Below are 16,506 nucleotides of genomic sequence, written 5' to 3'. Positions count from 1 at the left end.
TAAAAAAAGGCAGTGATTTATTTCCCCACACAGACATGTGAACCAGGCTGTACTAGGCTATCTCTAGGCCTCATGTCTCCTAGAGTCAAGAGTCTGTCCTCCAAACACACACTGAAAACTGCTGTTTTATAAGTATGCCTTTCCTCCCCTGCAATAAGTACCATTTTTGAAACTTGTGCATTTAAAACTACGGTTAATGGTTCAGTCAATATTAGGTTCTGACAGGCAAATTCATTGTTTTGTGGAGGGAATCCTTCATGAAGTTTGTGAACTTGGAGGCAAGCCAAACACTTAAGGCCTTAAAAGGCTCGTAGACCTCTCTCGCTGTCTTGTAAATGGAACTTAAATATATTACAATATATTTGCAATATATTTACTTTTTTCCCCATCGGAACAGTCAATCTAAATGTTAAACAACATTCTATCACCTATAGGAGAGATAACATAAAAGTATGTACATCATTTTGAAATAGTGTAAAATGTATATCCTAAAGCACACAAAAAAGGAATGCATTCTTACACAGAAGGGATCTGCAGGGCACACCTTCAGAAAAAAACTCCCTTGAGCAAAAAGGAAATTATTTGAAGGCACAGTCTGAGCTGCTACACCCCTTAAGCATCACAATCTCCTTACACAGCCCATAAACACAAAAAAGCAATTTGAAGAAACAACACCACCCCACTGGCCACCATAGAAGGAGCTCATGCATTGTGATTTTTGTCTCCTGTGCCTCTGACAGAAGTGCACTATGGGATACGTTTCATGAGCTCCATCTAACCCAATCAGCTTCACGCCTACAGGCTAACTCCAACCTTTCGTGTCATACATCAATGACCGACAAATCTGTTCGAAATCCTGATGGTGTGGCATATTAGTGAACAGAAAAGAGTTATATATATATGTATAGGAGAAATATTCATGAAGTGTAAACAATTTCAACCTGAATGGCCATTCAAAGACTAATTAGCTGTGTAAAAAGGGGGCTTATAGGGTGTGTTCAAGAAAAAAGAAATAAGAAATAATAATTATTAAAAATAATTAGAACATCAAAATGAAAACGGAACGTCAGAAATCACGTCAAGGCAGTGATGAGCCTTCCACAGTTTGGCAAGAACAACCCCCCCCCCCCCCCCCCCCTGTCCAGCTCTCCTCCCACTCTCTTCCCCCCTCTCTCCTGGCCCTGTGAGCCTCCTCTCTAGCTCCTCAACCCCCCACCTGCCTCCTTCCTGCCAGCCTGGAGCACGGTCCCGTGACCGTTACTTCTTGAACATGTCCTGCAGTGGTCCGGGCAGGAATTTTAGGACAGTGTCCAGGATGCTCTCGTCGTCCTCGTCATCTTCGTCTCCGCAGCCGGCAGGGATGGCCTTCTTCTGCCTCGTCAGGGAGCCCTCGCACGCCTGCTCCAAGGCTGCCTTCTCCTCGGCCTCTTTCTCCTCCTTCTTCTTCAGGCCGTACTACACGAGCACAGAAAAAACATCATTCAGAGGTTGTGGCAAGTAAGTCTTTCTATTCGGTAGCTTTTGAGTTGTATAAAATAGGAGTACTCGGAATTACCTATTATCTATACGGCTAAATAACTTAAGTTCAAAGACATTTTGTTAAGGTCAAAGACTTAATTTAAACCCAGTATCCGTAAAGCATTTTAACCACATTCATCAAAGGTTATTCATAATGTATTCATAATGTCATAATGATTGACAAAAGACTTTATTAACTGTTTATACATAGTAATGACTGCACTTGTATCACATTACAATGTTAAGGCATAAGCCCTTAGAGCTTGACGTATCAGAATGCATAATACAGATTCTTTTACCTCTTGATAATGGCACTAATGACAAATGCTGTTTATTCACCACATGCTCTTTATGTGACCCCATACAAGCGTTCATAATGATAGGAGTGTAGGGCTTATAATACATCATACCGCTCTGAGTGCAGTCATTGTACATTATTTATACTTTATAACCCTTAATTAATGCGTTTATAATGCTTTATGGACACTGGATTTAAGTAAAGGCAAGTTATGGAAAGTGATACCAAATGTCAAATACCCCTAACTGTTTTCTCACTGTCAACTAGCTGTAATTTAGTCCTACTTTAATATAATCCTAGCCCCTTGCTTCACACAAACTGCAGTGCTAGACCTAACTGTAAACAGCAACTTGTTAATTCATTCCGATTTTTTTCGGTGAAAAAAATAATTTCTAGTGGGGTATTTCTACTGCGATATGTTTCAGACATCTGCTATCACCATCCATCTTGGCTAGTGAAGTGAATTGAAAGTTGAAAATAGTTTGGCAGCTCATTGTTTACCAGAAACTCAAAACAAAGATGAGGTAAACGTCTCAGCTTATTCCGCTCGCGTTCAAGCTATTCTGCATGCGAGAGTGACAGGCGAGTGGGAGCAGCGTGACAGCATTCACAGCCTCGCCCACCAAATCCCAGACGAGACTAAACGGGAGCGCTCACCTTGTCCCTGATGGTCTACCGTACTTTCTCCCTCTGTGCCTCCATGCGAGAGTGCTTGGCCAGACAAGACTAAACGGGCGCTCACCTTGTCCCTGATGGTCTGCCGTACTTTCTCCCTCTCGGCCTCCATGCGAGAGTGCTTGGCCTTCCTCTCGTCCTCCTGCTGCCTCAGGGCCTCCTGCCTCTCCTCCTCCTTGGCCGCCGCGTCAGGGTCCTTCTCCTCCTCACCTCCGAGCATCTTCCCCATGTCTTTGGTGGCCCCTGGAGGGAGGGATGGATAGTGGGAGGGAGAGAGAGAGTGTAGGAGGCAGGAAGAGAAGTAAAACAGTGCCGGGTCATTAAGAGTTATAGAGCCTGTCTTAATAACCCTTCAGCAGATACCGTCACACCAGTGTGTTTACAAGGTTGTAAAATGAACATTCTAAATAATATCGGAGTCCATCCAATAGAATCTTGTTGCTGAACGCATTTTTTTATTAGAATGTTCAACACTCCCCTGCTGAAGGGTTGAATCACCACTGCTCTACATTTCCCCACCTAGCAGTTTATGAGGAGATAAAAGCACTTTGCTGTGGAAGTGTAGGGAATCAGTGTCTGTGTGTTTGCCTGGTCTAAGCAGAGGCATAATGACAATGACATTCATCAGGGCAGACGCACACGGAGGCAGAGAGATAGTAGATAGATAGATGGACAGATTAACAGAGAAAGAGAAAGAAAGAAAGAAAGAAAGAAAAATAGAAAGAAGACAGGCAGAAAAAAGATGGAAGACAGACGGAAAGAAAGGAAGAAGATGGTCCTTTTAAAAAGGATGAAAGAAAAGAAAAAGGTTTTTTTGAAAGAGGAGACTGGGAGAGAGAAGGAAATGGAACGAAGGGTCTGTGGTGACCAAGGTGTCATTAATAATAATTATCTCCCTCTGGAACGAAATACTGTTTTCTGATTGGCTAATGGGGTGTACATTAAGTTCGTATAACCGGACACCTTGGACGTAGTCCCAGTAGAAACGTTAAATCGCCGTTCCATATCAATGCTCATGAATGGTTACCATTGACAACCAACGTAACGGTTTTTTTTTCTTCAAAAAACTCACTACTTTCTCTAACGGGAGCACTAGGCTTCAAATCAAGAATTCATCAGGTTATTATGCATATTCAATTTCCTAAAGATAAAGGAAATTCTAAATAATAATAATAATAATAATAAAAACATTTTTGGATGTTGTAAACGGGAGATAAGCGGGATAACGGCCTCCGAGCTGTCCAGTTCTACGAAGTTAATGGACTTCTGCGGACCAACACCACTTCGCTCCGCGTCGTGGTGTTCTTTGCCCCGCAGCGTCCATTAACTTCGTAGAACTGGACAGCTCGTCGGCCGTTATCCCTTACGAACCACACTAATGGCGTCATTAATACTCCCTGCCCTTGACCTGTTTAAGGTCAGTAGACACAGGGACAACGGAAGAAGTCAAAATGAATATCTATTTTATTCTTTTCGCCTCTCTCCAAAAATAGGGAGGCTTTTCAAAGCAACACAAAGAGAGAGTTTAAATATAGAGCAAGATTGCTTTTTGGGAGTGTGGAGTGCGTACAGTCTCTTCTAGGCACTTTTTCTTCTGAAACGTCAGAATCGTCTGCCACTGGTTTGTGTTTGTGACCTACTATTTGCTGGCATATCGTAGCTAACCTGGCTGCAGTCCTAGTTGTGTGTGTGTGTGTGTGTGTGTGTGTGTGTGTGTGTGTGTGTGTGTGTGTGTGTGTGTGTGTGTGTGTATGTAGGTGTGTGTGTGTGTGTATATATATATATATGTAGGTGTGTGAGTGTGTCTTTGATGACTGACTACTTCATCTTGCTTGAACATTCATTAAGGAACTCATAGGACAAAGGACACTGATCAAAGTTATTTACAGAAAATCTAGTGTTGTATTTTTAGACCTGCCACAGACTTTACGTAAGGCCTGAGAATAGTCAACCACAAAACCCTCCTTAATCAACATTACAGTTGTAGGGGTAAAAATATCAAACATGTCACCATTGTACTGTTGTGTTCTACATACACACACACACACACACACACACACACACACACACACACACACACACACACACACACACACACACACACACACACACACACACACACACACACATGCGGACACACACACACACTTCAAATGCATTTTATGTTTAAGCTGTTTTGGAACTACAAGGCGTCCTCATGTCTGTATACTTATATTTGAATAAATGTTATGAATGGAATATGTGTGTGTGTCTGCATGTACACACACACACACACACACACACACACACACACACACACACACACACACACACACACACACACACACACACACACAGACACACACACACAGACACACAGACACACACACACACACACACACACAGACACAGACACACACACACACACACATGTTTTTGTGCAAACAGACTCTTTCCTCACCCCAAAGTACACGTTACATCATAACAATAACAATGACCAGAGGGCCCTTTTAGGCAGAGGCGGCTGGAGTAAGACTCCCACACACCATAACACTTTTCACACTCCACTGCACTCTTTGTCACAGATCCACCCCCACCTCCCCCAACCCAGCCAGCCCATAGTAGTCCCCCTCAACATTGAAAGGTTTTTTTTTTTGCAGTTAGAGGTTAGCCTTGGCAAGAAGGGACCATTGCGGAGCCACACTCCCAACCCAGCCAAATTCAGAGAGCGCTGACTGACTGATCAGGGAAAAAAAAGGCTTGTGGTTGTGTTTGCCTGAGGAGAAGGGGGAAAAAAATCTGTATCGTTCCAGCCAACGCTGTAATCAAACCCTCTGCCATCCTTTAGGGCCGCCGTGAGTCATGAAGCCAGCGATTCTGATCAGTATTCTAGTGCTGAGTGGAGAATTAAAGATAGTGAAAAAAATAAAACACAAGAAAGGTCATTTTAATTGAGTTCCTGCTCAGGACCCAGTATCTTTGTACTGACATTTCAATAGCAGCTTGTTAGAAAGCCCAGACTGTGAATTAGCATCATACTTTTGCTTTATTAAGAAATGAAAATGCTTCATACATACCATAACTATGGTTCTGTGTTCCTATATCTGTGTGTATACAGTATATGACAGATGAGGCCTCATTAAATCACAGAACAGCTTCTATCCATCAGCTGTAGAACCATCTAGGTGAGGTTTCAGTGACAGCCTGGCCATCTACATAATGCATTTCCACCATTTATATTTACTTCAGTTATTATTTATATTCATAACTCACAAAGGAAAAACATTGTTGTGAGTGTGCTATTTGTCGTCACTAAGGCTGGATCAGTCATTCGAAACAAATTCTAGCATCTATTATATTTTTCACTTTGATATACAGTGCGTGTGGTAATTGCTCTAGTGTACCAGTCAGGTTTGTGGACAGCTCAAAGCTGTTAATGTTGAAATGAAAACAGCGACCGCATGACAGCTGTCTGTTCCTATGGCGATGAAAGATCTCTGCCATCTGCAGTGGTCAGCGTTTCGCCCCTGTGCTGTAGCAAGGATTTTGGCATCGTCAAACAACTCAGGGCCTCTCACACGCCCCCCCCCCAGCATACAACTCATAGACTTCCGCCATTACATCGACACAGCCGTTGTTGTGAGGGGTTGGGGGGTGATCGATCATAAATACAGGACCACCTGAGTGAATATGAATTATGGATGTGCCAGCGGAGTGAAAACTTTATCTGGGTATTGATCTGTGTCTCGGAGACTAAGAGGTTTTGGCCGCGGGCCAAGGCTGCTAAGGCTGGAGCCAGCATTCGATAGGTACTCTTTCACAGGAAGAGGCTTTATAATACAGCTTTATCACTACTACTGACTGTGATTTGATATACATGCGTCTGGATATGAGCTAAAAAAGCTTTCCTTTGGCAACACTGTCTGACGATTATTAGCATCTCTTTTCACACACAGTGGCTACCACAATCTAAAAGAAAAGGACAGACAAATACAAAGCACTAAAAACTAGATGACCAAGAAGTGGTACAAACTAATTTTTGTTCTCCGCATTGTACTAATGTATTTCTACTGTATTTCTCAATTTGCTGTTTTTCTCAAAACTGCAATAACCCTCAGACAAATAACCAGTCCCTATGACCCTCTCCAGCCAAATGATCTTGAAACAACACACGCCACCCCCAACACATTATTCTGATTATCGCACAACAGTGCCAGCCAGTGTCTTTAAAGTGGATATATGTCATCTGCAGTCAATCTGAGGCCATTTTAGAGATCCCATTAGGGTGTCATGCCTCAGCACTCAGACGTTACCTCACGACGTTGACGAGCATGATTCTGCATGAGCTACGGGGATTAAAAATAAACAAACTGGAACAAACACCATCTGGGGTCAGGCCATTTAGCAACCATAGAAGAGGGGAGAGGGAGGGAGAGAGAAAAGGAGAAAGGAGAAAGGGGAAGGGAGAGGGAGATAGAGTGAGTGAGAGAGAAAGAAAGAAAGATAGAGGGAGGGAGGGAATGACATATTCATAATTGATGACAGGCATTTATTATGCATAACTTATACAGCCACCTCCTGCATGGATGCACTGCCATCATCCGTGTTTTTAATTGCCTCCATCTCTCTCCACGGGCTCTTAGCAAAGGACAGTGTGCCGTCCTGTCCTGACCTCGTCCGTAATTGGGGAAAGCACTTGTGTAGGTGGACACCTTGGAATGACAGATTGGAACTAGAAGGAGGTGTGCGAAACGCAAGCTACCCACAATCCCTAGGGAGCTGTGTGCATGAGGTCAGCCTCAGGAAGGGGTCAGAGGTCGCATAATAGATAATTAACTCAACCCAGGACATCAGCATCCTGACTGCTTTTACAGTTGGACCTTTCACAAGGTCATCTGTCTCTCCTGACTCCCCATAGCCGTACACTTCCTGTACCCTGAATAATTCAATTCAACTCAATTCAATTTTATTTATATAGCGCCCAAAACAATAAAATTGTCTCAAGGCACTTAATAAGATTACAATAAAGTTATTGCTTGTTTTAGTTCTAGTTTGGGGTCTAGTTCATAGTTCTTGTTTGGATTGCACTACGCTTGCTTGAACTTGAACTGACAGTATTGCCACTTTATCATTATCAACACCATGGTAATAAATATTGCAAAAAAAGGAGCTAGCACACTGAAAGTTTGCTAAGGAATATAAACACTTATAGGTGGCAGTGCACTGAGCAGGTTCCCTAAGGGATGGAGACATTTCTTGCTAACTTCCACCAGCTTGCTTGAGTCCACTTCTTCCTTCCGATGGAACAGCTTAACACACACAAAATAACTTGTAGGCAGGTAAGCTCACTTCTTTGCAGATTCCCTGATTAGTATAGCCGGAACATGAACACTCTTTAGTTGCTGATTAAAGAGCCCAGGAGACGACATCTTTCAGCTCAGAGCATATATTTTCACACCAGGTGTCCCATGTATCTTAAGAAAAGTATCGCTTATAGCATTTTAAACCCTATTTTTGTTGCTATTCACAATCACAGCCAGGCAGTTTCACATGAAAGGAAACAGGACTTCAAACTGTTGACTTGCTAAAAATATGGATTGCATAAAGAGAATCTGACTTAAAAATAGTACAAAGTAGACCGGAGGAGGGTGTGGTAGTCATGGCAGTGATTTTTCTAACATCCTTCATTACGCACGCGGATGACGTTAATACAGACTCAGCCCTCTGTCCTACCAATCAACAACCACTGAGGAAAAAAAACACTTTAGAAGTTTTCTAAATCTGCCGTCGAATTTTTAAAGCGACGCAGGCCGCTTCCCATCCCTGGCCCTCTGTGTTTGGCGCTACATCAAAAGCGCTCCAGAGAACAAGCAGCCGCGTACGCAGAGGGGATGAGATGCTTCCCGTCTGATGAAGTCACGCTAATAGTGGTGTTTATGTATCAGAGGGAGGAAAGGAGAACAAAAATCTCCCCATTTATTGTTGATATGCTAATGTGCTGGCTCACCACATTTGCATGTGAATTAAGCGCTTTGCAATTCTTTGATGAAAGAAAAATTGTCAAAAAAAATAGGTCAGTACCACTATAACTATACAATCCAAGCACCAAAACAACACCGCAGCAACTTGTGGTGGTAGCAGTACTGATCATACAACCTGTAGTAGAAATAGTAGGTACAGCAGTATAAGCAGTAGTAGTAATAGCAATAGCAATAGCAGTAGTAGTAATAGAAGTAGTAGTGGCCTAGTAATACAAGTAGTAGAAGTAGTAGTATTACTACTATTTCTTGTAGTACTTGTAATCTAGTTTTATTATTATTATTATTATTAGTAGTAGTAGTAGTAGTAGTAGTAGTATTTGCAGTAGTACTAGTAGACTCATTGTATAAGTAGCAGCAGTAGTATTAGTAGTAATTGTATTTGTAGTAGCACTAGTAGATTAGTTGTGGTGGTGGTAGAAACATGTATAAAAACGGCTAAGATGACTGTTGAAGTAACAGAGGGACAATGTTTAAACATTTTGCATCCACATAATGGCCACCCTGCCCTTCAGTTCCTGCCACTCCTTCAGAAAGACGACTGGAGAAGGCGTATTCCATGCTTGTCTCTCATTCGTCCATTAGCAGATAGGTCACAACTGTCCTGGCAGACAATGAAGTCACTTTGGAGTTAAGTGCCTGTGCTGCATCTGCTTATGTAATCCAGTTTCCTTTTCATGCCAGTGTTTACTTTCTTTCATTTTCTCTTTATTATGTACTTGTTCTTTCTCAAGCATGCTTCAGGTTCCGTCTCCCAATCCCTCTCCCTTTTACATAATCACAGGACTCCCACTAGCATCCCCGCATCTGATGGTGCTGGTTTTTTACTCCATGCGGGGTCTTAATGTATGCTTGGAGCCAAAAGCCATTCGACAAACAATTTCACAGGCTTGTGTGGAGCTTGTTTTGCACAGTCAGCTGAACAGGGAAGGGACACGGGCCACTGGCTTCGCCTGGCAGACAGACAGCGAAATGCAGTGTGTTTCTGCGAGTAATCTGGGAGGGGTGAGGACTGTTGTTAAGTCTTGTAAACGCTTGCATTTTCACCCAGAGCCCCATGACATGTTTGGAATTTTAAAAACACGGCCTTAGATGGACTTAATTAACTTGTCAAAAATATATGGTGGCCCACAATTATGTGTTTTTCTCCATTTTGGAATACTTCCTCTAGTCTTCAAATGCTTTCATTTTTTTGATCACAAAAACTACACATCTCACCTTTAAAGGCACCCAGTGCAACTTTCGAGGCTTAAAAATAAACATTCAATTTCTAGTCTTTTTTAAACGTAGTAAGTTTCAATAACTCCATACCATTACATATCGACATTCAAGGAGCAAAGATGAGACGTCGTCGTGTGGTGAGAACTGATAGAAAATCGATAACAACAACAATCGCCGCCACATTATTTTTCATTGAATGTTTACATAAAGTTGCACTGGGTGCCTTTAACAATGTGTTGGTCTATGTGTTCTTATACTGTATGTCCAATCTGACATTGGGCTGCTCATAAAATAAACTCATTGCAGATGCTGACCTATCAATGCTCTGCTTCTTGCCCTGCCCCCCCCCCCCCCCCCCCCCCCGAAGGGCAAGAGGGAAACACAAAGACACCACATTTCATTTATCATTTAGGTCAATCTACACTCAGGAACCTGGCCTGCCTGGACCAATCATGGCAGCATGTGAACTAAAGGAGACAAACTACTCCATATGTTCACTTCCTCATCAGTTAAAGAGGATCCTACCCCCTCAGCCCGGTCCAATGAGATCCCACCAAGCTATGACATGAGGCATAAAGCGCGTGTCACATGACCAAAGGCTCTTCCAACACAGGCAATTTTCAACGTCTGGGGCCTCGGGGGGGATTGGAAGGAGAGGAATAAATCTACTTTATGACCCTTTACTCATTCTACTGATGAAACCGAATCAGGCAATTGATTCAAGGGCTCATTGACCTTTAGGCAGAGTATACCCCAGCCGATGACCATATCTGCACACAGCATGGGGTTAGAATATACTTTGCGCGGTGCAAAGTGGGCATATGGACTGAAATGAATGTCATAGGGGAAATCGCAGTGATACCATTAAGGGTTGGGGGAAGTTGTGTATTTCAGCTAAACACTCGCACAGAGTAGCAAAAAGAACTGAAACCCCTATGAAAAAATAAAACTACTTAAGCATTTCCTTACAATGCATCGCTGCTCATGCATTTTGTTTTCTCTTTTCATTGCATACGTGTCTGACTTTAGTAACTTAATTAGCTGAAACAGCACGACTCATCAACAAAACAAACCAAAGTGTTTTACATCTGTTAAGATGCTAAAGACTATCTCTAGCCACTTCAGTATCCTAACAATGTTGTACAGATGCTGTAATCCTACTCCCTTATAATACTAAAGTCACTATAAGAGACAGCATGCAGTGGATTGACACATGAGATATTTCAGTGAATCAGTGACACTTACCGCCCAGGGCTTGCTTCATCACAAAATCCATGGTTGCACTTGGTGTGTTCAGGTCTTGGCAAAAGCTAAAGAGAAAGTTGCATGTAGCCCTCCGTTTCCCCCAGGCCTGGCTTGCTTGCTGCTGTCAATATGTGCTGCACTCCAGATAAATCTCTATCGCTCCTGTGGGGGAAGGCAGAGACAGACTAATCAGTGGGCGCGTTAAGGGGGTGCAGCCTGGGACAAGCTGGGGAAAGAAACATGGCACTTTTGCTAGCGTCAGTTTATAGCTCTCCGTAGGCTGGAGGGCTGCATAAGAATTTGCAGAAATTTCATAGAAGGTTGTTAACAAGCCACTACAATATGTGCTTGATGAAATAGTTACTGTGCCTCTATCTTAACAGCTCTATTCGAAGCTAATGAAATAACAAGCAACCACATTTGTTCCATATTCTTGGTACGCAGTGCTGAGAGCGCCAAAGAAGAGGCCCACAACTCCATCTGTTATTATTGATCTATCATGCGATTGAAACTTGATCACTCCTGCAGTCTCACTGAAATGGCAACACTGACAGACTCAATAAAGTGACCTAAAAAATGTACAAATTAAACTTGTAATCAATATGCGGCCCTGTATGGTGTGCTGCCAGATGAATCATGATTATATAGGAGACATTTCCAATGTGAACTTAATTAAACTGATGCTGTCTAGAAAGAGTTAATATCTGCCCTTATAAGAATGATGCCATGGTTTTTTGGAACATTCTGTCTCCAAGTAAGTCAGCCACACAATGTTGCCAGGTGAGAAGCCTCTAAATGTCAACAAGACAATTTGCTGGTGCAAAGTATCATAATGCATTGTAATGAACAATCACTCAAATGTTACACGTCACTCTTTGTTCTATGTTTTTAACTCATCAAGCCCATCATAACATGCGGAATTGTAACTATGGTGATTGTTACAGCTACTCCCGAATGCAGTGTCCGTGAAATCCAGTTTCTGTAGGTTAGCGCCACGCAGCTTCTAGCATCAAAACACTCCGTAACTAACTGATAGATAGCTTATCGACAGGTACGTTCGAGCAAGGAAAAAAGCGTTGTGCTGTGCCTGTGCGTGTTTAGCCACACTCCATTGTCTTAAGGCACCCACTGGCAAGAAGACTGTATTCCTACCCGCCCTCTGCTCGGTGGGTTGGCCTCGTGTGTGAGCGATAATTGGGAAAAGAGCATGTCAATACCTCATTACTTAGATGGAATACGTCATCATCTTCATAGAATGAAAGCTCGTTTGTTGTTAGGCCTACCTGTGTGTCAAGCTCTTGGAATCACTCTCTCACACAGAAAAGGCTCATTTGAAGTCAATTCACTGTTCACATACATGGTGTAGGAACAGGTTGTTAACCTGATTTAAAAGTACATGAAGACCTAAACTGAGTCACAAATGAAATGGTCTTAAACTTTATATGTAAGGTTTATATCAGCCTGACTTCAACGGGCATGGCACATAAGAGTAGGGCACAACTGTGCCATATGTAGGCAATAGCCTATGCAAATCCCCCACTGCAGCAGGGACCACACCAGTCCGTCAGAGGGGGCGCATGCTCGCCCTCCTACCCGTCTGCAGGCTTTCAGATGTATGCACTCGACGCTTCAGCTTTGCAATAAATTGCAACGTCCAAGACCAGGAGACGCACTGTGAGTGGCTTCAGCACCGCGGACAGGGACTGTTTCTTCGAAAGGCAAGCGACGGCTCCGCACATGAGACGTTGAGGAGAGCCGGTCGTTAGTAGTCTAATAGCCTAAACCTGATGATCACAACATGTGCGATTAAACTGACGTATTGCTTAATGGGGCAATGAGTCGCGAAATAGACGGTGTCTCAGTCCATTTACGAATCAGTCAGTTTACGAATCACAGTGAAATCAGATACAGACTGAACGTAACCCCGTGGTTGCCTCTTAACAAACCCCAGACGCCCTTCTCTTCCCAACCAAGAGACGCGAGTAAATCATTATGTCACCGATACGGTTTCCCCGGCAGCACAGCGAACAGGTTACCTCTAAGACTTGAACAGTTGGAAAGCTATTATTTAAAGAGGCAGTAGACACAACAGAAGATGTAAATAGCTTTTCCAGAGACAAAAGCTCGACATCACAGTACACTTATCACAATTAGACCATGGACAGAACTATGCAAACGCAAATATTTAACGCACATCTTCGGTTAACAACTGTTATGAAGAGCAAAGGAAAAGACATATGTAAAAGCGGGCATTCTGCTGTCTAACTAACTACGAAGTGAACCATAAGCGAAATGAAACTAAAGAACAATAGCAGCTAAGCATCAACACCGATATCTTACCATTTACATGTTGTTGCAACGACACTGTCCCAAATCAACTGATCCTCAGCACAAGTATCTTTCGTTGCTAACCTCTCTCACCGCCAACTGCTTCATGAGCTGGTTAAACGATCAATCATTTGTGACAACACACACTCTCTCTCCCTCTCTCTGTATGTGTACAATGGAGGTGTGGTGTATGAGCAGGAAGGAGAGAAAGAGAGAGAGAGTGAGAGAGAACGAGAGAGAGAGCGAGAGAGAGAGAGAGAGAGCGAGAGAGAGATACATAAAAGGGCAGCCTTAATACTGACATCTTGAAGGCTTTGTAGGTCCTATATTTTAACAATGATGGGACACAATAATGCCAAACCTTCTTTCAGTAGCAGACTTCATCAGAGCTTCATAATATGCCTATTAACTCTCTACTGCCATGTCATTCACCATGCTAAGCCCTGACAGAAGCAGAACAAAAAGCACTTATGGCTGAACATTGTGTTTTTGTTAATATATTGTGACAATATTTCGCTGGAGAGGTCAGCTGAGTATTACATATTTGACCTATTCTGGTATGGCAGTGGACCAGTATTTCCCTCTTCTCATTGTCAAGGATGATTGCCTAACTTGTGTTGAGAATCAATTAAAGCAATCGAGGGGCCACGTTTAATCGATTTAATTCTGCAGAATCTGGCCAATGTCCCTTTTTCTATTCTACCATTGTCTTGACTGACACTATTCTGTGTTATTTAAGGTTATCTTACTGTATAGCCGGTCATGTTCACAGGAGAGCAACAGAGACTACACCGAGTGAAACAGTTTTGTGCATGGTGGTGGGGGTGGTGGTGGGGGGCAGCAATGAAAGAGTAGCACGGGGCTCATCGCAGTATTGTGTAAATGCCCTTGCATGACCTTGGAGGCGCTTGACGCTCCATCAACCGAAAGCATTCAATACAGGCCCCGCAACTGCCACATCCACCCACCAGCTTGTGGACGAAGCTCAGCTCTTATTCAATAGCGCCAACCATCCACCCACCCTGCCTGCCTGCCTGCCTGCCTGCCTGCCTGCCTGTGGCCGGGGCCTAGCACTGAAAGCTGGAACATTAGTTTAAAGGCCAGGCCGTAAATTCTCCTGCTCGCCGCCTCAGTAGCGCCCAGAGAGTAATGACCAAGGGATTTCTCCCGGCGTGAACAGCACCTTAGTTGTCCCAGGTGTTTAAGCCGCGTGCTCAGAGAGGCATAATAGAGTTGGAGCTGTTAAGTGCTTTTTCCCTGATCATCCTGTTGTGAAAAATAAAAAAAATATTGCAATTACGGAGCCACAAGGATAAACAACATAAAAACATCAGAGGACCAAAATATGAAGCTTCATGGCACTTTAAAAAGCTTTGGGGCCTAAACATTTGTCTTGTCGTCCCTGTGGAGACGACTTTTCAAATTCAAGCCATCAAAAGTGTTTATATATTTTTTTTTTTGAGTCCCAAAAATAGTTTTGACATCTGACGTCTGTTTCTCTGAAGAATCCCCTTGCTGGAACCTTTCCCCCCATGACGAACTGAGAGAGCCACGGTGGAGCACTCTTCTCTTCGCAGAGAGTAGCCACTGAAAATGACCAGACCTGCGTTATCTTTTTATCTTGGCGGCTTCCATCGTGTTGCTGATCAAAGGAGGAAAGAAATGAAAGGTAGAGCGGAACATATCTCTCGGAGAGGCGGTGATGTGAGAGCCAATCACGCACTGCGAATAACAAAAGAGGCCCAGGCCAAGAAGACACACAATACTATTGATTAGTCCATCTAATCCATCGACAGAAGGCTGAGATGGGAGAGAATACATCTGGACACAGGGAGAGTGGTCTATTTAGTGGGATTAAATGGGCCCACTCGCAAACGACGGCAGCTCTCGGACAGAAGCGGGTCCTCAGTGCATAGACCCATAGCATCTACACAGTTAGTATGAAGACAGAATTAGGAGAATGTATGAATTCATGGTTGGGTGTCATCAATTTGACAGGGTAAGGCCAATGATGAAATAGTGGTTTAGATGCTTACTGTGAAAAAGCAGAAAAGCTGTTGGTTGACCTATTTTTAACCATTGGCAGGCGCTATAAGTAAATTGCACACAGGAGAAGGTATTGTAACGTGCAAGAGCTCTCACATTGCTGAGGGAAGAGACTTGGAGTGATCCCAGCATGTCAGGCGGTAGAAGGCTTATTAGAACTATGTCTTTTATGCTCCCCTTTTGTGTCCAGCTGTTAGCTGTGCTGTCTGTGTCATATGCCATTCAATGTCTGTGTGTGATAGCCCCTGTGCTAGTTAGTGTATCTGTGCATCTCCAGCATCTTTGCTATGTCAAAGTAGACCGTCTCTGTCTTTCGTCTCACTTGGTGTGTAGAAGTGTTTTCTTGCCTGTTGCTTCAAAAAATGGTTTGTAGCAACAAGACACGATGATTGCAAGTTCTTCGGAGAACCCACTGACGCTACAGTACTGTACATGCACAAAGTCATGGCAAAAGTAGAACAGAAGATATAGAGTGGTGCAATACGAAATGTTTGAAAGGACTGCACATCCCATGACATGATATCTCAATTTATACTGCATTGATCTTCCAGGTTCAACAATTCAAAAGCATCTTTTGACCTCCACTGAGATATATAATTACATCTGTACTGTTAAATAAACCCCCTACAAATACTGTGTGCATACTTTAAAAAAAAGAAAAAAAATGCCTCTTTCCACATGAAACACAAACAAATATCTTGCCAAATTCATCCAACCTTTTCAGCTATGACCACTGGCAAACAGCGAAAAGCTCCATCTTTCTGCACTTGAGGCAGTGAGGGGAATCTAAAGCTTACATAACGTCCATTTCAGCAGCGAGCTCTAGATAACTGCAGGGCATCTCTCCCTTTCACCATACCAGCCACTGATGTGTAAGACAGTATAATGTTATCTAAACACGGCCCACTCAAGCCAATTAGTCTCTATTATTTCATCACCTTCTGTGATCTGCGCTTGACTTTAGATTCTGGACAGATGCGGCCGTCTCAGTGGAAAGTTCTGAAAGAAAAGACTGTCAGAATAAATGATAAAGTGTCTAACTAAGGTATACTACTATAAATACTAACATGTCTATTTTGGAATCAAACATATTTCCAAGTTTAACTATTGTGTATGTTTGTTTATTGTGTTGCTGTGTGTTTTATATCTGGAAGTCTT

At 43.0% G+C, this 16,506-nt stretch overlaps 1 protein-coding gene across 1 annotated transcript; it reads right to left on the bottom strand.

The window, feature by feature from the left end:
- Positions 1-1,257: 1,257 nt before the first annotated feature.
- Positions 1,258-11,083, bottom strand: cplx2b (complexin 2b; the record flags this gene model as incomplete). The annotated part of the gene is made up of 3 exons (XM_080840593.1): positions 10,975-11,083; positions 2,559-2,734; positions 1,258-1,455 (listed from the first exon to the last, which is right to left on the bottom strand). The coding sequence occupies exons 1-3, from the start codon at positions 11,003-11,005 to the stop codon at positions 1,258-1,260; spliced, it is 405 nt and encodes a 134-aa protein (XP_080696719.1). The 5' UTR covers positions 11,006-11,083.
- Between the last annotated feature and the right edge of the window lie 5,423 nt (positions 11,084-16,506).

This window comes from Sprattus sprattus (genome assembly GCF_963457725.1).
Source record: "Sprattus sprattus genome assembly, chromosome: 6".
Lineage (NCBI taxonomy): Eukaryota > Metazoa > Chordata > Actinopteri > Clupeiformes > Clupeidae > Sprattus > Sprattus sprattus.
This window is presented reverse-complemented; position numbering and strand designations above follow the sequence as displayed.